Source organism: Astatotilapia calliptera, chromosome 3, assembly GCF_900246225.1.
Source record: "Astatotilapia calliptera chromosome 3, fAstCal1.2, whole genome shotgun sequence".
Classification (NCBI taxonomy): domain Eukaryota; kingdom Metazoa; phylum Chordata; class Actinopteri; order Cichliformes; family Cichlidae; genus Astatotilapia; species Astatotilapia calliptera.
Window position 1 is genome coordinate 42,462,845 of NC_039304.1, and position 25,650 is coordinate 42,488,494.

The 25,650-nt window shown below is 41.3% G+C and overlaps 1 protein-coding gene across 1 annotated transcript; it reads right to left on the reverse strand.

Moving 5' to 3' along the window:
• Nucleotides 1-8,455: 8,455 nt before the first annotated feature.
• LOC113014848 (protein NLRC3-like) lies at nt 8,456-24,624 on the reverse strand (the record flags this gene model as incomplete). Its single annotated transcript, XM_026156627.1, has 6 exons — nt 8,456-9,087; nt 9,263-9,309; nt 16,208-16,390; nt 21,694-21,867; nt 22,416-24,225; nt 24,366-24,624. Coding segments are annotated over 6 exons (3,012 nt in total), but the record flags the coding sequence as incomplete, so codon positions are not given.
• Between the last annotated feature and the right edge of the window lie 1,026 nt (nt 24,625-25,650).

A 25,650-nucleotide genomic window follows, 5' to 3' on the forward strand; every position in this document is an offset into this window, starting at 1 on the left:
TTCCCAATTAACAACACAAAGGTCTTTGATTCCACACACTGAAGAATAGGCAATCTGATGAAATCCCTTGGAGGAGTTCGTCAAAGATGAGGCCTGAAAGGGGGAAAATGTCATCAAAATTACACATTAATTTTTAAATGGCTGACTTCCTGTTGGATTTGGATATTGCTCCAAGAGACTTTTTTGTACATCTTGATATCTTACCAAGCTTACCAAGTGTCAGACTCATAGATGAAACACAGAGCAGGGGCTGTGTTTTGAAATATTGTAGGGGCGCTGTGGAGCATTTTCGCTATTCAAGGAAAATGTTACATACAACAATGCCTTCATCCATTTGGAGGTGTGTTGCGAAATTTCAAGCCTCTATAAACTTCCAAGCCCTCAAAAGCCACTTCATCTTTCATGTTGAACAGCGTTGCCACCAGGGTGCGCCGTTCAGTTTAAAGTCACAATTTTTGCACTGAAGCATCACGAGGACTGATGGTGATATTCACCGCTTTTGAGGTGGCACGATAACCTGTGAAAATCAGTACAACAAATTAAAGCCATGACATTTCCTGTTGCCACTAGGTGGCGCCTGTCCGTATTTCGACAATGGGCATATCAATCTGTTCAGGGCGGGTCTGACATCATGCCTGTAAAGTCTGGTACTGATCAGACTTGATTTCATTGAGTTATACTAATTTGTTTCTTCATGGCGTGACATCAAAGTTCGCCATGCTTCTGGGGTCACACCCTTTCGTGAAAACTCACAGTTTTCACTGTAACCCAAGACCAACTCCTTAAGGCTTTCCTGGAGAAATTTGAGGCTGCAGATGTCACCCATCACAATACTGTACCCCAAAGTGTAAAACATGACATTTCCTGTTCCCACTAGGTGGCGCTGTCCTGTGTGTCAAATATGGCAGTTGAAATATGTTCAGGGGTGGAGCCTTATCATATGTGTTCACTTTGGTCAAGGTCAGAAAATGTATGACAAAATGAGAGGCAAATAAGATTTTCATGGCGAGTCATCGAAATTCGCCATGGCGCCACGGCCTCATAGTATTGTGAAAACTCAAAAGCTCCGCAATTTAACATGGCACAAGGGTGTAGTTGACACTGACCAAATTTGAAGGTTATGAATCAAACCCCAAGGAGGAGTTCGAAAAGTTCGAAGGCATGGAAATGGCAAAATTAGAGCCAAATGTCACCTTCTTTCCAAATGGCGGACTTCCTGTTGGGTTTGCGTCAATGGCCCACAGACTTTTTTGTTCGTTTGGCATGATACACATGTGTGCCAAATTTCAACATGTAGCTCAAACGATGTGGTCGTAGGTGCATTTAACAAGGCATAGGTGGCGCTCTAGAGCCATTTCCCCAGTGCTCTGATGAAAACCATTAAAATACAAAATTTTTCACCAGACCTGGCTGTGTGCAAAATTTCATGAGTTTTTGAGCATGTTTAGGCCCTCAAAAAGGCCCTTGTTTGCCTGAATAATAATAATAATAATATAATTAAAGCTGCAAGCAGCGTTATGAGGGCCTCGCACCCCCGGCACGTCGAGCCACTGCCAACACTCAAACCGGCACGTCCGATGTGATGTCACATTGATGGATTTCATGCTTTTAATCCACCAGCTACATTTCATCTTATTCAACCAGGATTATAGTCATGCCACTAGGTGGCGCTCTAACCATTATTGACAAATAGCATAACAAACATCAAGCTCGAGTCTCATCACACCTGCGACCTTGGGAGAGATTGGACATTGTGTTTTAGTGACAGCAGATTACTGCTTTTTGGCGAGTGATTGGAATCTACGTGCCGCCATGACCACCCGTTTCCCTGAACGAAAAAGCTTCGCAATTTAACATCACAAAGGTCTTTAGATTCTACACACTGAAGAATGTTGCAATATGATGAAATCCCTTGGAGGAGTTCGTCAAAGTATGAAGCCTGAAAAGGAGGGGAAAATGTCCAAAATTACACATTAATTTAAAATGGCTGACTTCCTGTTGGATTTGGATATGCTCCAAGAGACTTTTTTGTACATCTTGATATCTACACAAGCTTACCAAGTGTTCAGACTCATAGATGAAACACAGAGCAGGGGCTGATGTTTTGAAATGATTGTAGGGGGGCTGTGGAGCCATTTTGCGCTATTCAAGGAAAATGGTTACATAACAACAATGCCTTCATCCATTTGGAGGTGTGTGCCAAATTTAAAGCCTCTATAAAACTTTCCAAGCCCCTCAAAAGCCACTTCATCTTTCTGATGAACAGCGTGCCACCAGGGTGCGCCGTTCAGTTTAAAGTCACAATTTTTGCACTGAAGCATCACGAGGGACTGATAGTGATATTCACCGCTTTTGAGGTGGCCACGATCAACCTGTGAAAATCAGTACAACAAAGTTAAAGCCATGACATTTCTGTTGCCACTAGGTGGCGCTGTCCGTATTTCCGACAATGGGCACATCAATCTGTTCAGGCGGGTCTGACATCATGCCTGTAAAGTCTGGTACTGATCAGACTGGATTTCATTGAGTTATACTAATATTGTTTCTTTCATGGCTGACATCAAAGTTCGCCATGCCGCTGGGGTCACACCCTTTGCGGAAAAGTCACAGTTTTCACTGTAACCCAAGACCAACTCCTTAAGGCTTTCCTGGAGAAATTTGAGGCTGCAGATGCACCCATCACAATACTGTTACCCAAAGTGTAAACATGACATTTCCTGTTCCCACTAGGTGGCGCTGTCCCTGGTGTCAAATATGGCAGTTGAAATATGTTCAGGGGTGGAGCCTTATCATATGTGTGCTGTTTGGTCCAGATCGGAACATGTATGACAGAATGAGAGGTAATAAGATTTTCATGGCGAGTCATCGAAATTCGCCATGGCGCCACGGCCTCATAGTATTGTGAAAACTCAAAAGCTCCGCAATTTAACATTGGCACAAGGGTGTAGTTGACACTGCTCCCAATCTCCTGCTTTTTTCCGTTCAGGGAAACGGGGTGGTCATGGCGGCACGTAGAGTTTCAATCACTCGCAAAAAAGCAGTAATCTGCTGTCACAAAAAACACAATGTCCAATCTCTCCCAAAGGTCGCAGGTGTGATGAGACTCGAGCTTGGAAATGTTTGTTATGCTATTTGTCAATAATGGTTAGAGTGCCACCTAGTGGAACGACTAGCTAATCATGAATGAATGAGTTGAAATGTTAGCTGGTGGTTAAATGCATGAATTCCATCAATGTGACATCGATCGGACGTGCTGGTTTTAGGTGTTGGGCGTGGCTCGACGCGCCGGGGGTGCTCGGGCCCTCATAACGCTGCTTGCAGCTTTAATTATTATTATTATTCCGGCAAATGAATTGGCCGTTTGAGGGCCTAAACATGCTCGAAAACTCATGAAATTTTGCACACGCGTCAGGTCTGGTGAAAATTTACGTATTTTAATGTTCTCAGACATGGCCAGGGAAAATTAGCTCAGTAGCGCCACCTAGAAAAATGAAAAACGCGAGCCCCCGGTATGGGTATGACCTACACGTTTGAAAGTCGGTACACCTATATAACGTTCAGAGTCGAACAAAAAGTCTATTATGGCAATGTCCTAAACCCAACAGGAAGTCCGCCATTTTGGATTGAAGGTGACATTTTGGCTCTGATTTTACCGTTTCCATGCCTTGTACTTTAACGAACTCCTCCTTGGGATTTGGTCCTATAAACTTCAAATTTGGACAGTGTCAACTACACCCTTGTGCCATGTTAAATTGCGGAGCTTTTGAGTTTTCACAATACTATGAGGCCGTGGCGCCATGGCGAATTTCGATGACTCGCCATGAAAATCTTATTGCCTCTCATTCTGTCATACATGTTCCGATCTGGACCAAAGAGCACACATATGATAAGGCTCCACCCCTGAACATATTTCAAGTGCCATATTTGACATCAAGGACAGCGCCACCTAGTGGGAACAGGAAATGTCATGTTTTACACTTTGGGGTACAGTATAGTGATGGGTGACATCTGCAGCCTCAAATTTCTCCAGGAAAGCCTTAAGGAGTTGGTCTTGGGTTACAGTGAAAACTGTGACTTTTTGCAAAAGGGTGTGACCCCAGCAGCATGGCGAACTTTGATGTCACGCCATGAAGAAACAAATTAGTATAACTCAATGAAATCCAGTCTGATCAGTACCAGACTTTACAGGCATGATGTCAGACCCGCCCTGAACAGATTGATGTGCCCATTGTCGGAAATACGGACAGCGCCACCTAGTGGCAACAGGAAATGTCATGGCTTTAATTTTGTTGTACTGATTTTCACAGGTTCATCTTGGCCACCTCAAAAGCGGTGAATATCACCATCAGTCCCTCGTGATGCTTCAGTGCAAAAATTGTGAGTTTAAACTGAACGGCGCACCCTGGTGGCAACGCTGTTCAACATGAAAGATGAAGTGGCTTTTGAGGGTCTTGGCAAGTTTATAGAGGCTTGAAATTTGGCACACACCTCCAAATGGATGAACGCTTTGTTGGCATGTGATCATTTTCATTGAATAGCGCGAAGTGGCTCCACAGCGCCCCCTACAAAATTTCAAAACCACAGCCCCTGCTCTGTGTTCTATGTATGAGTCTGAAACCTGGTAAGCTTATAGGAGATATCAAGATGTACAAAAAAGTCTCTTGGAGCAATATCCCAAATCCAACAGGAAGTCAGCCATTTTAAAATGAATGTGTAATTTTTGTGACATTTTCCCCTCTTTCCAGGCACCGTTCTTTGACGAACTCCTCCAAGGGATTTCATCATATTGAACCAATCTCCAGTGTGTGGAATCTAAAGACCTTTGTGATGTTAAATTGCGAAGGTTTTTACGTTCAGGGAAACGGGGTGGTCATGGCGGCACGTGGAGTTTCAGTCACTCGCCAAAAAGCAGTAATCTGCTGTCACTCAAAATCAAAATGTCCAATATGTCCCAAAGGTCGCAGGCGTGATGAGACTCGAGCTCGGAAATGTTTGTTATGCCATTTGTCAGTAATGGTTAGAGCGCCACCTAGTGGGACGACTATAATCATGATTGAATGAGATGAAATGTTAGCTGGTGGTTGAATGCATGAATTTCATCAATGTGACATCAGATCGGAGGTGCTGGTTTCAGGTGTTGGGCATGGCTCGACACGCTGGGGGTGCGAGGGCCCTCATAACGCTGCTTGCAGCTTTAATGATTAAATGAGTTTTGTAAATATATTTGATTAACTTTGGATAATATTTATTAGCTTTAACGCTGATATACTTTGATGGGACCCATGAGAATGTCTTTCTATAATAGTATTTAGAATGACATTCATTATAAGAGATGATGGTTTATTGATTGTTGTATGAAACGTGGCATTGATTACTTGACATTGTTATTTATGGATTTATGTATTTATTTTGTCACAGCAGTAGAATGCTGTTTCATTTTCTTCTGTGAATGATAATTTCTGTTTTTTGACCTTGTTTAGGTCAGGTTTTTTTTTTTGTTCTCCCGCGATCAGCCCTGATCAGCGCGAGATGGCGAGCCACCCGACCACCGCTACGTTGCGGTAGGAATTGTGAACCTATGGACTGAATCACAAATTGTTGACACATGACCTATCACAGGTCCATGGAACTAAACTAAATCACATACTGGACTACACCTCATCCCACCTCCTTTTGGAACCTAATAAGCTGTTTTGTATTGTCAACATTGTTTTTGTTTGTGATATATATGCATATGTTTTTATTTCTTTTGTACGTCCGTCTATACACTTCTCATAACAAACATAATATATATATATTTGAGCTCTACTTTTGTTTCCTGTGTTTTATTCACACCCTCAGGCTCCATAGTCGAATCTTATTCTGATAGCTCATTGTCTATGAGGCTGCAGTCAGGCGCCCTGGTCCTTTAACCGCGTTACACTTGACATTAGGCCTCAAACAAAGACACAAAACACTAACTTGACTCTAAACAGAAGAAACGAGCAGCTGTTTCTGTTCTGTGCTTATTTATATTTGACACACATGCTTCTCTTTGTGCAAACACACATCGCACTATAAGGCTAACCTCGCACACAATGATTGGACAGCACAGTGATGATGCTGGGAGATCCTATACGCAGCAACACAGAAACACTGAGAACTTTAAACATTGATTATATTGAGATCAGCAGCCGACCCAGTCTAGATAAAGGCGAGCAGCTGGGACCGCTGCTGCACCAAAACAGGTTTCAGTGTTTCCATGTGTGTGTGTGTGATGTCTTTACTTATACTGGTCAATAGACTTTAGTCAACACATCATTGAAAGGTGTTACACATGAAATAAAAACAGTTTTTCAAGTATCTTTATTCCTCTGAAGCAGCTGCATTATAACCAATCTGCTCCTTTGTGGCCGTTTAAAACAGCCTTAAATAACTGTTGTTATATTTGTTGCAGCTTCTGCTCCTCTTGAAGAGACATTTTTGAATTTCAATGTGACTTTAACTGGATAAATATCGGATATATAAACGTCTGCAACAAACTGATTCCAGCTTCTACCTCATGTTAGGAATGTTTTTGTGGCTCAAGATGACCTGATATCTTTCATGATGGAGACATTTGACACATGTTTCACATATTATAGACCAACAAGTTATTCATAGCAGTTTAAATATGGGGAGTCACTTTTGGGCCCAGCAGATGAAACAGAGCAAATATTTACTTCTTTATTTAAGTGACATGTGTCACAGATGTGACCTAGTAAAGTGTAACTGAACATTAGTAACGTTATTAACACTCTCATGGTGTGCTTTGAAGATATTTCCAGGCTTCCATCATACAGATGATGCTCGTGGCAAAAGAATAACTTTCAGAAGCTGGTGATAGGTTTGTAGCTTGAACCTATTCGCTGGAACATTGAAGACAATATAATTGGACAGCAAAGCAAGACATGAAATAGGCAAAGTTCTTTATGTTTCTCGTGCACGGGAGAGGAGAGAACCAGACAAACGTCGTTCCTTCGCTTGACCCCACTTGCTCTCGCAACTGCTATGCGCCCATCTCATTGTGAAGTGAACTGGAGTCTGTCTGTACTGGATCTGGATTCATAGTCGTCCTTCCAACAGAGACGCAGCGATCCGGCTCACCGATTGGAGAAAACGACGTACTAAGCCTGCTAGCAGGTGCAGGAGGGCCAATCTCAGCCACAGCTATGAAGCTGATAACTGCTAATAAAGCCCATTGATGGACTGATAACATGAATATTAAATGTCAGCTCCCTACAAAATAAGAGCTTTTTTTAAATAACTCAGACTGAGGTCTTATTTTGAAAGCCAGAGTTTGTTGAAGCTGTTTCCTGGAGCACGACCCTGAACAATTGGAAAAAGCAGATTTAAAAACACTTCACCTGTGCTCATTAAACCGACATCATGCAGTTCATCTTCTCACCAGCAGAGGACCACAAATCACCATCAATGAAGAGTTCAAGGAGATTTTAGTGACATCAGAGCTGTACGTATTGATCTAATCAATATGGAAGTTCATGTTTCTTTAATTGGATCAGCTTTTAACAGCAGCTGTTTTTATAGAATAACAGAAACATGAGAGATGCTGAATGTCTTTTTTTATAAGATTTATTTTCTTTTCATTTCATTTTCATTTAAATTGGGAAACAGACAAAACAAACAAAAAACTTACATCCATGGCACAGAGCAAACATCTACAACTAACCACGACATGGCAGGGCATTGTGACCACAGAAGCACTCCCAGGTGCACACTCTTGTATCCATGCCTTTCAAGGATAACCTCAGACATCCGAAAACCAAACACACAAAGTAATAATAATAATAATACTAATAATACTAATAATACTAATAATACTAATAATAACAACAACAACAACAACAACAACAACAACAACAATAACAACAACATAATGACATTGGTAATTACAGAAAGAATTATGACAAGGAACCCCCCCCCCCCAAAAAAAAAAAACACCAACAAACAAACCAAGAGCTCAAAAAAGTGAGCAAAACAAAAAACAGAACACGTCATGATTCATGACATGAATCCTTCCCACCATCCCCCCCCCCCCCCCCCCCCCCCATCCCTTTACCTCTGTATGGCTCTGAATATCTTTAATATTTGATATACTGAGTACTATTGGATGTCCACTTATTCAGCCATGATGGAAACATCCCATTAAGAAAGAGAAATGAAACATTTGGATTCATTTTAATGAGCTCAGACTTGTTGAAAATGCAGAGGAGCTGGTTGTGAACTGAGCTTCAGAGAAACATACTGATATTCACTGTGAAGCTTTGAGTAGAAAAAGACAAAAAACAAACAAACATGTGGATTCTGGAATAATGGGAGCTTCCATCTTTAAGGACTGAAGAGGAAGAAGTTTACAAGGAATCATTTAGAACAGTTTCAAACATCAACTGATTGAATCCATGAATCTGAAAACATGTTTCTGAGTGAAAGAGACAAACATGTACAGACTGAACTATCTGTTCAACATTCAGAGTGTTTCTCTAACATGACGACACTCTTTACACTCAACTCAGCACAGAGTCAATGAGGAATCAGGAGGATCAGACCATATTGAAAACCCAGGATAAAGAGGTTCAGTGAATGTGGTGTTGAAGGTGTGGAGGTGGATCAGAGTGTCAGAGGAGACTTTGTAGAAGGACAGAGTGCCAGCAGGACAGTCCACATACACTGCTACTCTGTTAGAGACACAGGAGGAGGAGGAGGAGGGGATGGATTGTTTTTTACTATTGTGCCAGACAGAATGAGCACCACCATTGCGGCACCTCAGACTCCAGGACTGATCATTCCATCCAAACAAACAGTCATCACTGTCTCCTTTCCTTCTGAGTCTTCTGTAACTCACTGATATATAAACCTTTCCTCTCCACTCGACCTCCCAGTAACAGCGACCAGTCAGACCATTTCTACACAGCAGCTGAGGATGAGCATCAAATCTATCTGGATGATCAGGATATGACTGAACCTCCGCAGGTGTCACCTTCCTGTTGTTGCCAGACAGTTGGAGGTTTGTGTGAACTGTGTTTGTGTCGATTGTGAGTTGACAGGAATCTGATGGAGAGAACAAACACAATCCAGCTGCAGTTATTGATCCATCATCTGTTCATTGATTGACACTTTGATGATGACTCCTGACATCAGAGATGTAAATGAGTGATGTGACAGTTTGAAGATGGTTGAATGTGTGCTGCTTTGTTTTCATGAAGCACATTAAAAACACACTTACACTTCCTCAGACCTGGTGTCAGCCATCGTTCTCCAGCAGGCTCCACCCTGAAAGGAGGAGGGCATCAGACAAGCACAGTCTCTTTCAGCATGCACACATGGACATTACATGGCTCTCATACACACACTGTTAGACACTGATAAAGGAACAGTCCAACATTTTCACAAATACACTTCAATCCCTACGTGGATCAAACTGCTGATGATTTGCACTGATCCTGGATCTGTTGGTGCACCAGTGTGATGAATGAAATGTGACTGATTCAAACTGTCACATTCATTATCTATATATTCCTCTTCTGTTTAGCTGGAATTGACACCTCCCTGCCAGCTTTTTTTCTCCTATTGGTGTCAGTGTGGTTACTGTACATGATCTCTGACCTCTGAATGAGTGGAGCCTTGTTTTCATGTGCTTTAATGCCACCTGAAACCTGTTTATGTTCTGATTTAACAGCAGATTTCTCCACATGCACACAGAGAAATTTCTGCCTCTGTCACATAAACAGTGGACCATATATTTGTTTTTTAATATTTCATGTTGAAACTATTAAGGGACCAGTGTATTTCCTCAGCAAAGACTCTGTATACTTTATATATTTTATTATTATTTTTTTACTATTTAATTTGTAAAAATGTGTACACACACACACACACACACACACACACACACACACAGGAAAATATTGCATACACTATTATATATTGTACATATATTTATTAGTTTCAGATTAGCCATTCTTGTATTTTGCTCGTTTGTGTTGTTGTGTTCGCACATCTCTGTTGCTTGTGGGGCTCGCACACAAGAATTTCACTCGCATGTGCTGTGCCAGTGTGCCTGCACATGTGATGTGACAATAAAAGTGATTTGATTTGATCCTCATGTTAGTGCACTGAATCATTCTGCTGTAAGCTGACATCACTGAGTCACCTGTCAGTCTCCTTCTGTCCTCTGATAATCTGAAAGTTCATTTGTCAGAATCAGAAGATTACTTCCAGTCTGAGTTATTGTCACATCACTGACAACTCAGTGAAGAGAAACTGGGAAATAGAAAATCATTCACGTTACAATATTTAATCTATTCCATCAAAACAAAACAAATATTAAGCGGTGACTGCTGTTTGCTAGCATACAATGTTGCATATAATCAAATGAACAACAGCAGCATCTCTGATTTTGGTAATACAAACTTAATTAAAGCTGCAAGCAGCGTTATGAGGGCCCTCGCACACCCGGCATGTCGAGCCACGCTCAACACCTAAAACCAGCACATCCGATCGGATGTCACATTGATGGAATTCATGCATTTACCCACCAGCTAACATTTCATCTCATTCAATCATGATTATAGTCGTCCCACTAGGTGGCGCTCTGACCATTACTGACAAATGGCATAACAAACATTTCCGAGGTCAAGTCTCATCACGCCTGCGACCTTTGGGAGAGATTGGACATTGTGTTTTTGAGTGACAGCAGATTACTGCTTTTTGGCGAGTGAATGAAACTCCACGTGGCGCCATGACCACCCCGTTTTCCTGAACGTAAAAACCTTCGCAATTTAATATCACAAAGGTCTTTAGATTCCACACACTGGAGATCGCGTCAATCTGATGAAATCCCTTGGAGGAGTTCGTCAAAGTACGGTGCCTGAAAAGAGGGGAAAATGTCGCCATAATTACACATTAATTTTAAAATGGCTGACTTCCTGTTGGATTTGAGATATTGCTCCAAGAGACTTTTTTCTACATCTTAATATCTTCCATAAGCTTACCAGGTTTCAGACTCATAGATAAAACACAGAGCAGGGGCTGATGTTTTGAAATTTTGTAGGGGGCGCTGTGGAGCCATTTCGCGCTATTCAATGAAAATGATCAAATAACAAGAAAGCTTTCATCGCATTGGAGGTGTGCGCCAAATTTCAAGACTTTTTAAACTTTCCACGCCCCTTAAAAGCGACTTCATCTTTCATGGTGAACCGTGTTGTCACTAGGTTGCGCCGTTCAGTTTAAAGTCACAATTTTCGCACTGAAGCATCACGAGGGACTCATGTTAATATTCACCACTTTTTCGGTGTCCACGATGAACCTGTGAAAATCAGTACAACAAAGTGAAAGACATGACATTTCCTGTTGCCACTAGGTGGCATTCTGCGTATTCCTGACAATGGGCACATCAATCTGTTCAGGGCGGGTCTGACATCATGCCTGTAAAGTCTGGTACTGATCAGACTGGATTTCATTGAGTTATACTAATTTGTTTCTTCATGGCGAGACATGAAAGTTCACCATGCTTCTGGGGTCACACCCTTTCGCGAAAATTCACAGTTTTCACTGTAACCCAAGACCAACTGCTTAAGGCTTTCCTGGAGAAATTTGAGGCTGCAGATGTCACCCATCACAATACTGTACCCCAAAGTGTAAAACATGACATTTCCTGTTCCCACTAGGTGGCGCTCTCCCTGATGTCAAATATGGTAGTTGAAATATGTTCAGGGGTGGAGCCTTATCATATGTGTGCTCTTTGGTCCAGATCAGACAATGTATGACAGAATGAGAAGCAATAAGATTTTCATGGCGAGTCATCAAACGGCTGCTTGCGCATGGCTGCTGATTAGACCTTGTGTGCAATCTACAGCTAAGCGTGGCCTGGTGCACACTGCTCCGCCAGGTGAGCTGAATTAGAGCAATCAAGGCCTGGCGTGCCTAGTAGACCTTAAAATGCATGCAGCAGCCATTTGACCTGGGTGTGACATACTGAGAGGACAGCAAACCAAGCATAATCCACTTTCCACTGTGAGGAAGACTTTGAGCTAGACGGGCTATCGGTAAGCTCTTGGAGTCATATTTGCTGCTTATATGTTGGTGAACTATGGAAGCTCAATTGTGGAAATGTATTTATGCTTTGGGAAATAGTTACTGCATTTAAGTTTAAAAAATTATATTGATATTAAAATGAATGTTTAAGTTTGAATAAATTGTTTATGTAGATAGTGTTACCCACATATTTATGTTAATTAATGCTAAAAATAGTTAGCCAAATCCTTGGTTAAATCTTAAAACTAGTGTAAATATGTTTGGTTTAATTTAAGGAAAATAATTCTTTGTAAAAGAAAATCCTTGGTTAAAGTCTCTATTAAAATATTTGCAAACTCTAAAATGTATACTTTAAAAATGTAATTGTTATAAAAAGTGTAAAAATGCAAGGTAGACACATTTTGTGTATTTAAGAAACAGTTTTTCATCTTCGTTGTTTGAAGTTACTCAGCTCTGTGATTAAAAACCAATGAATGTAAAACTAACTTAAACTGGGTTAAATGATAGTTTAGACAAAAGTATTTAGCTTTAGCTATGTTAAGTGGCTTTACTGAAGTGTATATATTTTTGTTATTTCATTTGTCTTCTGTATAATGCCTTTAGTTTATCTGAATGATTAATTAAATGTTCTTTTTTGTGTTGAAAGGTTTTTCACCTGCTATCTAACTAGCTGGTCAAAATAAAGTGAGTGAAACCCAAAGTCTGGTCTTTTTCAAGTGTGGGCACCTCACAGACAGAACACTTGACAATAATTAATTATAGTTCTTATTAAAGAAAAATCAGGCGTTCTGCATCAAATTTGATGCCACACAAATTATTTCTGTCCACTATGAGATAAAGGAGAACACCACAAGCCTGATACGTGCAGCCACTTTTGGCAGCACCTGTAACATTCATCAGTCGCCTCATCGTTCTGACACACACAACAAAACTATCGACTACACTACACACTAACTGTAGATTCCAAACATGCCAAACGTCACAAGTCTCTCATCTCAAAACTCTCTCTTTTCTGCTCTCTCGCCACTGTCACTCCCAAAACTTTCCCCTCTTTCTAAACAACCAAATGCTATGGTGCCATTTCATTTTTTGATTGGTCAACATGGTACATTTTTCCGTCAATAGGAAAGGGTGGGGTTTTTTTGATTTGTGTTTTTGCTCATTTGTAGAGTGGAGAGTGCTTTGGAGCGCTTTCCTTATAAAACGCCACATTTACCATTTTTGCCCGTGGTAAACAAATGTCTCAGGAAAAAACATCACTTTTTTTTTTTTTTAATCATAACTCTGGGTTTACGTAGCCTGTCAACACAATTTAAAAACTGCTATTGAAGTACCTTCTTGAGCTCTCAGCGAAGGCGGTCGCACTTTCTCCTCTCCTCCTCACCCTTATCTTCCCTGCTTCGCCTCTATGTCCTTGTCTTGTCTTGTGTGAATTTACTTTCCCTGGAACAGTCTCTCACTGTCGTTCTCTAAAACCTAAAAGAGAATTATGGATTTGATCAACTGGTCTCTGAGTGCTATTGACACCCTTTTCTCAACGAGAAGTCGGGGCTCGGGAGAGCCTGAGTGCCCTGGAGGGACTTTCCCTGCCGGTTACACGATGGACGGGTGGCAGAACTGGAGGACCGTGTGCCTGGCGGGACTGTCGATCGAGGACGCTGAAGATATCTACCTATTTGGAACCATGATAACAGGGTTCATGCTGATCGGCGTTGGCTTAGCCCTGACTTATCAGAGAAATAAGAAAGCGGAACCGGCTGTTCAAACCCCCCCAAGGGTGCCCGCTGGATTCGAAGCGACGGGACGAGGTGCGACCTCTCACAACGAACGTAATATGGTCAACACCTTGGAGACGCTTACAGCTGCTGTGAAGGCTCAAAACAACACCACTGAGCGTATGAGGGGAAACATCAGAGAGGGGCCTGCTCAAAATGAGACCCTTGAGCGACAGTTGGAAAACATCGCGGAACGGATCACTGCAGTTGTGAGGTCTCAGAATCAAAAGACTGACAACACCACAGAACAGAAGTTTGATACCATCATGGGGAGGTTCGCAGCTCTTCAACGGGAGATCGAGAGACCAGTCTCGGAGTGCTAGAATTCGAGCTGCTCACAAAGGTAGAAATCAACAATATTCAACATTTGGACACCACGGCGCCAGCTGCTAGGCCCAAGGCTGGAGCCCACCAAAACCACTCCCTGATAACGACTGTGTGATGACTATTCTTCCCATCCCACGAAGGACACCTGGATTGGCTGGAGGACTGTTTACTTAGCCTGATAGGCCGAAGGACACTGTCTCAGCTAAACTATGGACACGCACACACACTTACACTGATAAGCACTCACTCATCCCCCCTCCCTTTCCAACGGCTTCGATGCTTGTGCCCTACCGGGGAAGATAGCAGTCAACTGGACCAGCACAGATGCTGCAGGACCGGATGCGCTGTCTACGCCGGCTCTCTCTTACCCTTTACCCGCCCCTGTTGCTTGTCTCGTGTTTCTATGGTGTATTGATAGTCATGTGCTTTTGTGCTGAGGTGTTTTTTCTGTTATCAAACTGTTCTCCCACTAGGAGCTCAGTCTGAGTGGAGTTTTTTTCCTCCTCCTCTTACCTCATGTAGTGTATTTTCGTTGTTTTTTTTCCTATCAGCCTACCTTCTGACATGTCTGCCCAATGTGATGTTTGTGTAAAGTTGGTCAGAAGGTTCCTTTGTGAGTGCGCATGCGCCATTAGCGTGCTGCCTGCTGTAACCCCTAATTTCCCTCGGGATGAATAAAGTATTCTGATTCTGATATAGTCGAAGTCCACACTTTTAACATATAAAGGGAGACTCAGGTTGTCTTGGGTTGACATAACATCTTGTTTTTATGTCATCTGTATAGGAATTTCTTTTACTTGTGTATTAATCACATTATTTTACCGTATAATGCCTTGGTGCCACTGGATTTTAACATGTCTCACACTCATACAGTAAGACAAATGGTGGGGGTCTAGTAAGGAAGTTGGGGGAAGCAGACAGCTCCACAGGAAGAATCTTTTGTCTCTTCGAGGACTCTGGGAGGTAGCAAGGGAGTGTGAAACAGCTGTGTACTGCCTTTTGTTCCTGGAGAAGGTATTTAACTGAGAGCCATGCTAGGCTCAGGGAGACTCTGCTGACCGTCTGCTCCGCAGTCATGCAGGGGCTCCACCAACTTGGTTGTCTGTTGTGTTTTGATTCAAGAATGTTAGCTACCGCTCGTCTGCAGGCTTTATTTAATGGTAAACTTCCACAACACATCTTAAATTGATCATGAAATTGGTTTACTTTATTCTTCCTCAGCCAATCAGGAACACTTGTGTGATTGCGCCCGACCCCCCAGCTCCTGTTAAGCTGAAGGTAGCTTCAACCATCTGTGATTAGAAAAAGAGCAACGAGTCCACACCACATTTTCTTGTTAGTAACAGCGATGTAACTACAGAAATAGAGATTATTGAGATCACTAGTTACTGAAAAAAAGTAATGGCCGTTATTCCCATCACTCATAATGACACGATTATTTGCATTTCTGCTACTCATAAACCAGTGACAGTATTTAATGATCAATATCCACAAATGAAAATTGTGAATAAATGACATTAGATGAGCACAAATCTGACAGAGAACTCAAACTTCACCTTAATTTTTTTCCTATCTGTCCTGCTCACATCTCCAATAGTTGTACATGTTGTCATTAGTGTAGCTTCACTCCACATCAGCCACACCACTTTGCTAGCTAAAACACTGGTGTCGGCACATAAGGACGCTGTCAGAGCCTGTCAACGACATTGATTAGCTGTGTAAATAGGAATGTGAATCGCATCATTGGCTGAAGCAGCCAGTCACCAGTCACTCTTTGACTCACACTGCAAAATAACACCGAATGAATCCTTATGTATATATTTAAATTTCAGCAGCTTTTCTGTGCCAGCAGTGCGTATTTGCGCAGGCTCGCAGCGTAGAGGGAACAGTGCTAAGATAACTAAATTTTCCCTGGAGATGTTCTCCCTAGAGACCTTAAACATGAATCCTGTCACATGAACCAACAGATAGTGAGTGAAGGACACAGGAAATGTTTCCAGCTCTTCCTCCTCTATCAGACATTCTCTCCATACCTGAGAGTGTCCAGTCTCCAGCATGGATCCTTCACTCCAGCCGACAGCAGCTTAATTCCTGAGTCTCCTGAGTCTCCTGGATGATTGTAGCTCAGGTCCAGCTCTCTCAGATGGGAAGGGTTGGAGCTCAGAGCTGAGGCCAGAGAAATACAGCCTTCCTCTGTGATCAGACATCCTGACAGACTGCAGACACACAAAACAACAATCCATCTGTCAACAATCATCTTCTCTTTGTCACATATAACATCTACCCATTCAATTTAACTTTATTTATAAAGGACAATTCCAACAGACAACAACAGTCATCTCAAGCTGTTTAACAGTGTAAGGTAACAGCCTACAATATTAGAGAGAAAGCATGGCACATAAACACATCAGGAGTGAAAAGAGGGGAGCATAACTAAGGGATGGTCCAGGGTCACCTGATCCAGCTCTAACTATAAGCTTCATCAAAAAGCAAAGATTCCACAAAAAGATGTAAACACAAAGCAATGATCTCCCCTGTTCACCTAACGGGACATACACCTAAATGGTTTTGGGTGCTGAAAGTCAACATCTCACAGATTCTGCAGGTTTTGTCACTCTCCTATGGGCTCCGATTCACTGAACCAGTTAAATGAAGTCAAAATGGTTATTTCATATTTTCAGCTAGAGACAATGCATTTGTACATATTAAGTTTGTAAAATGATTTATAAATCAAACAAACAGCTCTGTAAAACCCTTCAGAATACAGTCAGGAATCAAACCTGAAGATTCAGGTGGAAGAGCTGCTGAAATAAAGATTTTTCATCAGAGTATCAGAGGGTAAACAGCTTTAAAAGTCTGTAATTTAAGTATTTTAACTGTAAATGAATGAATGGCTGTGTGTTTTTGTTTTATGGGCTGAAAAGCTAGAGAATATGGCCAGCATTAGTCCACAACCTCCATCACACTGCTCTCCAGAAAGCCTGAAACATCTCTCTGTGTATCAGTGCCCCAGGGCGAGTGAGTAATGAGCTGCGATGCAGCACTCCTGTTTCAAAAGACCTGCTTATCATTAGTCGTAATACTTTAATTGGTCTTTTTATTTTTTACATTCTGTGAATTAGATGAACTTTACAGTTTGAACAAACCTTTCAAGATGAAAGCCACGACTCTGAGGCCAAAGAAAGCAGGAATGTGTACTTTTCTATCTTTTCCTTAAATTAAATCACAAGTTTTAAATGACAGAGGGCATGGTCTTTTACTACAAGTCAAACATGTTAATTATATATAAAACAAGGCAATAAAACACAGAGCCAGCTAAACTGTCAACTGTAAACCTTTTCCATATTAATAAAACAAACTATAAATTCACAGCACGCACAGCACTAAATTTATTATTCTTTTTTCTTTTTCCACTTTAAGCATTGAGGCAGGGTTAACTAACAATGTGAAGCATTTTATGCTTTTATGTGATGCACTGGAGCAGCTACAGACCCATCTCTAAATTACTGTTAATTGCTAAACTTCTTGAAAAGGTTGGGGCTAAGCAACTTATAGCGGCTCTAGACAAACACAGAATTTGTGATAAGTTTCAGTCTGGCTTTTGCAGAGCTCACTCCACAGAAACAGCCCTTCTTAGGGTCTCAAGTGACATTTTGATGAATAATGATGCAGGAAAATGCTTGGTCCTACTTATGTTGGACCTCACATCGGCTTTTGACACTGTTGACCATCACATCCTCCTTGAAAGTCTTAAACATTAGGTTGGTGTATCGGGTACTGCCTTGGAGTGGTTCTCCTCTTCTCTACATAACCAATCTTTTTCTGTGGTGGTTTTAGGTCATCCTCTACCTCCCTTACTTGTGGTGTCCCTGAGGGTTTGGTTTTGGGGCCTTTATTGTTTTTAATTTATCTTCTCCCCCTCCAGCATATAATGGGCTCTTTTGAGGACATTTCTTATCACTGTTATGCTGATGATATTCAGTTGTACATCTCTTTTAAGCCCCAGGATTCATCTAAGCTTCAGTTTTTAAATGACTGCTTGGATTTCATCAAATGTAAATTTCCTCCAACTCAACGAGGGGAAAACTGAAGTCCTCATGTGCGCTCTGGACAGATTTGTATCTCAGATAGTGAAAGCCCTTGGTCCTCTTTCTGTACATGTTAAATCCTCTATCAGGAATTGAGGTGTCACTTTTGACTTGACTCTCACATTGGATGGGCATGTGAAATCACTGGTTTGGTCTTGTTTTTGTCATTTAAGAAATGTGGCTAAGTTAAGCCCTATTTTATCTCGCTCTGAACTGGAGATTGCTATACATGCATTTATTTCATCGTGCTTGGATTATTGTAACTCACTGTTTATGTGTCTAAGCAAAGGTTCTCTGGATCGTCTGCAGGTTGTGCAAAACGCTGCAGCTAGGATGTTGACAAAATCCTGAGTGGAGAGTGCTTTGGAGCGCCTTCCTTATAAAACGCCACATTTACCATCTCTGCCCGTGGTAAACGTAAAAATGTCTCAGGAAAAAAAACACCACATATAGTGTAGCTTCACTCCACATCAGCCACACCACTTTGCTAGCTAAAACACTGGTGTCGGCACATAAGGACGCTGTCAGAGCCTGTCAACGACATTGATTAGCTGTGTAAATACAGGGAGTGCAGAATTATTAGGCAAATGAGTATTTTGTCCACATCATCCTCTTCATGCATGTTGTCTTCTCTCCAAGCTGTATAGGCTCGAAAGCCTACTACCAATTAAGCATATTAGGTGATGTGCATCTCTGTCATGAGAAGGGGTGTGGTCTAATGACATCAACACCCTGTATCAGGTGTGTATAATTATTAGGCAACGTCCTTTCCTTTGGCAAAATGGGTCAAAAGAAGGACTTGACAGGCTCAGAAAAGTCAAAAATAGTGAGATATCTTGCAGAGGGATGCAGCAGTCTCAAAATTGCAAAGCTTCTGAAGCGTGATCATCGAACAATCAAGTGTTTCATTCAAAATAGTCAACAGGGTCGCAAGAAGCGTGTGGAAAAACCAAGGCGCAAAATAACTGCCCATGAACTGAGAAAAGTCAAGCGTGCAGCTGCCAAGATGCCACTTGCCACCAGTTTGGCCATATTTCAGAGCTGCAACATCACTGGAGTGCCCAAAAGCACAAGGTGTGCAATACTCAGAGACATGGCCAAGGTAAGAAAGGCTGAAAGACGACCACCACTGAACAAGACACAGAGCTGAAACGTCAAGACTGGGCCAAGAAATATCTCAAGACTGGTTTTTCTAAGGTTTTATGGACTGATGAAATGAGAGTGAGTCTTGATGGGCCAGATGGATGGGCCCGTGGCTGGATTGGTAAAGGGCAGAGAGCTCCAGTCCCACTCAGACGCCAGCAAGGTGGAGGTGGAGTACTGGTTTGGGCTGGTATCATCAAAGATGAGCTTGTGGGGCCTTTTCGGGTTGAGGATGGAGTCAAGCTCAACTCCCAGTCCTACTGCCAGTTTCTGGAAGACACCTTCTTCAAGCAGTGGTACAGGAAGAAGTCTGCATCCTTCAAGAAAAACATGATTTTCATGCAGGACAATGCTCCATCACATGCGTCCAAGTACTCCACAGCGTGGCTGGCAAGAAAGGGTATAAAAGAAGAAAAACTAATGACATGGCCTCCTTGTTCACCTGATCTGAACCCCTTTGAGAACCTGTGGTCCATCATCAAATGTGAGATTTACAAGGAGGGAAAACAGTACACCTCTCTGAACAGTGTCTGGGAGGCTGTGGTTGCTGCTGCACGCAATGTTGATGGTGAACAGATCAAAACACTGATAGAATCCATGGATGGCAGGCTTTTGAGTGTCCTTGCAAAGAAAGGTGGCTATATTGGTCGCTGATTTGTTTTTGTTTTTGAATGTCAGAAATGTATATTTGTGAATGTGGAGATGTTATATTGGTTTCACTGGTAAAAATAAATAATTGAAATGGGTATATATTTGTTTTTTGTTAAGTTGCCTAATAATTCTGCACAGTAATAGTCACCTGCACACACAGATATCCCCCTAAAATAGCTAAAACTAAAAACAAACTAAAAACTACTTCCAAAAACATTCAGCTTTGATATTAATGAGTTTTTTGGGTTCATTGAGAACATGGTTGTTGTTCAATAATAAAATTATTCCTCAAAAATACAACTTGCCTAATAATTCTGCACTCCCTGTATGAATGTGAATCCCATCATTGGCTGGAGCAGCCAGTCACCAGTCACTCTTTGACTCACACTGCAAAATAACACCGAATGAATCCTTATCTATATGTTGACAAAATCCTCCAAGTATTCACATGTGACACCATTGCTATTTCAGCTATACTGGCTTCCTGTTGAATTTAGAGTACATTTTAAGATCCTGGTCTTGACATTAAGAGCCTTGCATGGACTGGCACCACCCTACATCTCCGATCTGCTACAGCAGGTCCCTGAGGTCATCTGATCAGGGCTTACTTGCTATAAAACAGACTAAGATGAGAAGTAAGGGTGACAGAGCTTTTGCCACTGTGGCCCCGAGACTGTGGAACTCTCTCCCTCATACATTAAGAATACATTAAGACTCGGTAGTTGTTTTTTAAAAAAAAAAAAACAACAACTCAAAACTCACCTTTTTAAAACTGTTTTTGGTTAAATTTCTGCCTGTTTTATATTGTCTGTTTTACCCTTTTATTATTTTTTTATCTTATGTCCAGCACTTTGTGATTCTGTCAAGAAAGGTGCTATGTAAATAAAATGTTATTTATTTATTTATTTTATATGTTGCAAACTGGTTGATTTGTAATGAGTTAAATTTTGCCTCCCGTAGTGCTCTGATATGTTGTATTCATAGTTGAAAGCTTTCAATGTCTGAAACTAATGCAAACTAAGGTGATGTAAATGTAATGTAAATAAATATAATAAACAAAATGTAATGTAAATATTTGATGAACTTCTTTTAATGACAAGCAGCCCACAGGGCATTTTGCTATTTGTTTTTTTATTAGTGCATTGTATACGATGGATGTAAAGCTGCACCGCTTGATGGATTGTCGGAGCATTACGGCTACCATAGTCAGGAGCCTCGCGGAGTGATACGTACTGTGCTTCAACAAGAAATGTCAGGAGGAGTCTGAAATGCAAAAGAAGCGGTATATGTACGCAAATGCGCGTTGCAACTTCTTATCTGGTGCGCATTTTTTATTTTGACAGTGAATGTGCACCTGCGGCCCCTGTTGCAGTTTCAAATTTGTTTCAGTGTCACCTGATCTTGACCCAGGAATATAATAAACTATGATTGCTGGAGTGTCCAAATTCACATTTTTAAAAACAGAGTCACCAATATGCAAGAATAAATTGAAAAAACAAAAACCAAACAGTAATTCAGAGGCTGGTGATACAAAAATGTAAATAAAAGTTCAATTTAGAATTCAGTAAGGTTTTTGTTTATGCCATGATATAATACAGATTTTAAATTTACATCAATGAAAAAGGCTGAATCCTGACCTCAGTTTTTTGAGTGGACAATCTGGACTCCTTAATCCAGCAGACAGAAGTTTTACTCCTGCATCGTGTAGGTCATTGTTACTTAGGTCCAGTTCCATCACAGTAGAGGTATGGGAGATGAGAAAAGGGCACAGAGCATCACAGCTTCTCTCCGAGAGATTAGAGCCAGACAATCTGAAAATAAATTATATTTGTGATTAAATGAAATTACCTTTTGTTTCAACCTACTACGGGATAAACAAATGTTTCCATGTGGACGTAATTAATATAAATACACCTTCAAATTCAAGTCTGGAAATAATATATAGATGACATTTTTTTAATTTGCTTAACAACACAATTATACCTCTATATCTAGACATGCAACATTTAGTTAGAGACCAGTATCCTCTGCCACAGGTATAAATAATTTTCAAATTACAATATATATGATTGTTGTTGCCAGATAGACTTCAAAAATAATCCTTACTTATCCCATTCTCAACCTTGATGAGACCCCACATTCATCTTCTGTGTGAAACAGGCGGTTTTAGCTCTGGTTTGTATTCATTTTTGAGTAGTTAATGAAAAGCTGTAGGCCCACTGTAGAACAGGTCTGGAAAATACTTTTATAAAGGCTACATTCAAAAAAGTTTCAGAAACGCTAACAATTTATGCTACTATAAACAATACATTGCGCTGATAACAAAAAACAAAAAAAATATGAGTAAATATTTACTTACAGAGCCTTCTTGGAGGCTTTGACCACTGGCAGCAGCCTCAGAAGAGCCTCCTCTGACGCAGAGTAATTCTTCACGTCAAACACATCCACATCTTTTTCTGATGAGAGCAAGATGAAGACCAGAGCTGACCACTGAGCAGGAGACAGTTTATCTGTGGAGAGACTTCCTGATCTCAGGGACTGTTGGATCTCCTCCACTAGAGAATGATCCTTCAGTTCACTCAGACAGTGGAACAGATTGATGCTTTTCTCTGCAGACAGATTCTCACTGAGCTTCATCTTGATGTACTGGACTGTTTCCTGGTTGGTCTGTGAGCTACTTCCTGTCTGTGTCAGCAGACCTCGAAGGAGACTCTGATTGGTCTGCAGAGAAAGACCCAGGAGGAAGCGGAGGAACAAGTCCAAGTGTCCATTTGGACTCTGTAAGGCCTTGTCCACAGCACTCTGAAATAAAGTCAGCCACTCTAAAGAATTACTCCGCTTAAAAGTCTTGGAAGTCAATTGCTGTTCTTCCAGCAGATTGAGTCCAAAGTTGATGAAGTTCAGATGGACATGAAGAGCAGCCAGAAACTCCTGAACACTCAGATGGATGAAGCAGAACACCTTGTCCTGGTACAGTCCTCTCTCCTCTTTAAAGATCTGTGTGAACACTCCTGAGTACACTGAGGCTGCTCTGATATCGATGCCACACTCTGTCAGGTCTGATTCATAGAAGATCAGGTTTCCTTTCTGCAGCTGATCAAAAGCCAGTTTTCCCAGAGACTCAATCATCTTCCTGCTCTCTGGACTCCAGTGTGGATCTGTCTCAGCTCCTCCATCATACTTGACCATCTTCACTTTGGCCTGAACCACCAGGAAGTGGATGTACATCTCAGTCAGGGTCTTGGGCAGCTGTGCTCCCTCTCTGGTTTTCAGCACATCCTCCAGAACTGTAGCAGTGATCCAGCAGAAGACTGGGATGTGGCACATGATGTGGAGGCTCCGTGACGTCTTGATGTGGGAGATGATCCTGCTGATCTGCTTCCTATCTCTGAATCTCTTCCTGAAGTACTCCTCCTTCTGTGGGTCAGTGAACCCTCTGATGTCTGTCACCATGTCAACACAGTCAGCAGGGATCTGATTGGCTGCTGCAGGTCGTGTGGTTATCCAGAGGCGAGCAGAGGGAAGCAGTTTCCCCCTGATCAGGTTTATCAGCAGCACATCCACTGAGGTGGACTCTCTAGGGTCAGTTAGGATTGTAGTTTTGTGGAAGTCCAGAGGAAGTCGACACTCATCCAGACCATCAAAGATGAACACAACCTGGAAGTCTTCAAAGCTGCAGATTCCTGCTTCTTTGGTTTCAGTAAAGAAGTAATGAACAAGTCCCACCAAGCTGAACTTTTCCTCTTTCAGCACATTCAGCTCTCTGAAAGTGAATGGAAATATGAACTGGATGTCCTGGTTGGCTTTGTCTTCAGCCCAGTCCAGGGTGTATTTCTGTGTTAAGACTGTTTTCCCAATGCCAGCCACTCCCTTTGTCAGCACTGTTCTGATTGGTTCATCTCTTCCAGGTGAGGCTTTAAAGATGTCTTCTTTTGTGAGTATTGCTTCTAGACCATCTAGTTTCCTGGATGCTGTTTCAATCTGTCTGACCTCATGTTCATCATTGACCTCTGCAGTCCCTCCCTCTGTGATGTAGAGCTCTGTGTAGATCTGATTCAGAAGGGTTGGGTTTCCTGCTTTAGCGATCCCCTCAAACACACACTGGAACTTCTTCTTCAGTGCAGATTTAAATTCATGTTGACACCATTGGAAGTTTCTAGGCGAGGTTCCTAAATGAACCAATAGACAAAATACCACAATGAAGGATTTATTAATTGCACATACTGTAAATGTAATTTTATCTGTTCCTTCAGACAGAATAAAATTTTCCTTTATTGAGGACCATAAATATTTAGAGAAATATTCTCACTTCTCAGCAGACACTCAGCAAACTCCTTCTGCTTCATTATCTTCAGGAAATCCAATGTGATCTTCACAAATGCTTCTCTGCTGCTTTCACTAGGCTCCTCATGTTCACCCTGCAATAAATTGCCATCCTTGCATTGACTCATTAAGCCTTTTAGGTCATCTGGAGTCAGAACCTCCTGGATCTTCTTCAACTCACTCTTCACAAACGTGATGATGTTATCCTCCAGCAGCTGGAATAGAATACTTAAGGAATGACCAAATCACACCACAACAAAGCCAGTTGTATCACAAAAGCTTTAAGTCACACAAAGTAGATAACAGGCTGACTTCTGCTAAATGGGTCAAACAAGGCAGAAATGACAGAAACACATGAGATCCTTCTAAAATATGATGTAACACTATAGATTAAGTGTCTTTCATAGTATTTGAATGTGTAAAGAAAGCTGATTTTTGAGCTTAATACAGGTGAAGAAGCTGAAACTTCTGCTAAAAAGAGGTGAAGAAAACAAACACAGACATAGAAAAATGCACACACACACACGGACATACAAAGAAACACACAGAGAGCATGGAGTGTTCTGTGTTTTTCTATGTCAGCCAATCAGTCTAAATCTGCTCAATTTATATCAATGATATGCTCAATCATGAAGAACAACATGGTTGACCAAAGTGCTTTCCAATAAAAAAAAATAAATACAGAGATAAAAAGTTAAAAACCATACATTAAACAGACAAAGATAAGAACAATAATAATAATACTAATAACAACAACAACAAAAAATAAATACATAAATGGGGGGGGGGGGGGGGGAATCAGTGACTATTAAATATTAAAAGTAAAAAGTAAAAAAAAAAGCATATTAAAAAAAAGTAAAAAAAAGATTAAGAGAAACCAAAAACTGAGTAAAACTGACTCTGATACTACTTCTAAAAATCCTTGGAAAAAAGGTGTGTTTCTAAAAGTGATTTGAAGATTTCAAGTTTTGGGGCCAGTCTAATATGGGGGTATCTTATTCCATAATTTGGGGCCACAACAGCGAACGCCCAGTCTCCCCAGTGTTTCAATCTTGACATGGGGACAGGAAAGAGTGACTTCTCAGTTGATCTGAGAGACCTTTGTGGAGTGTATCGGTGTAGAAGGTCTGACAGGTAAGAAGGAGCCAGGCCATTTAAAACTTTAAAAGCAAACAATAAAAGTGTAAACTAAATTCTAAGATGGACAGACAACCAGCGTAAAGAGGTAAGGACAGGGGTAATGTGCTCATGTTTGTGTGTCCCTGTCACAA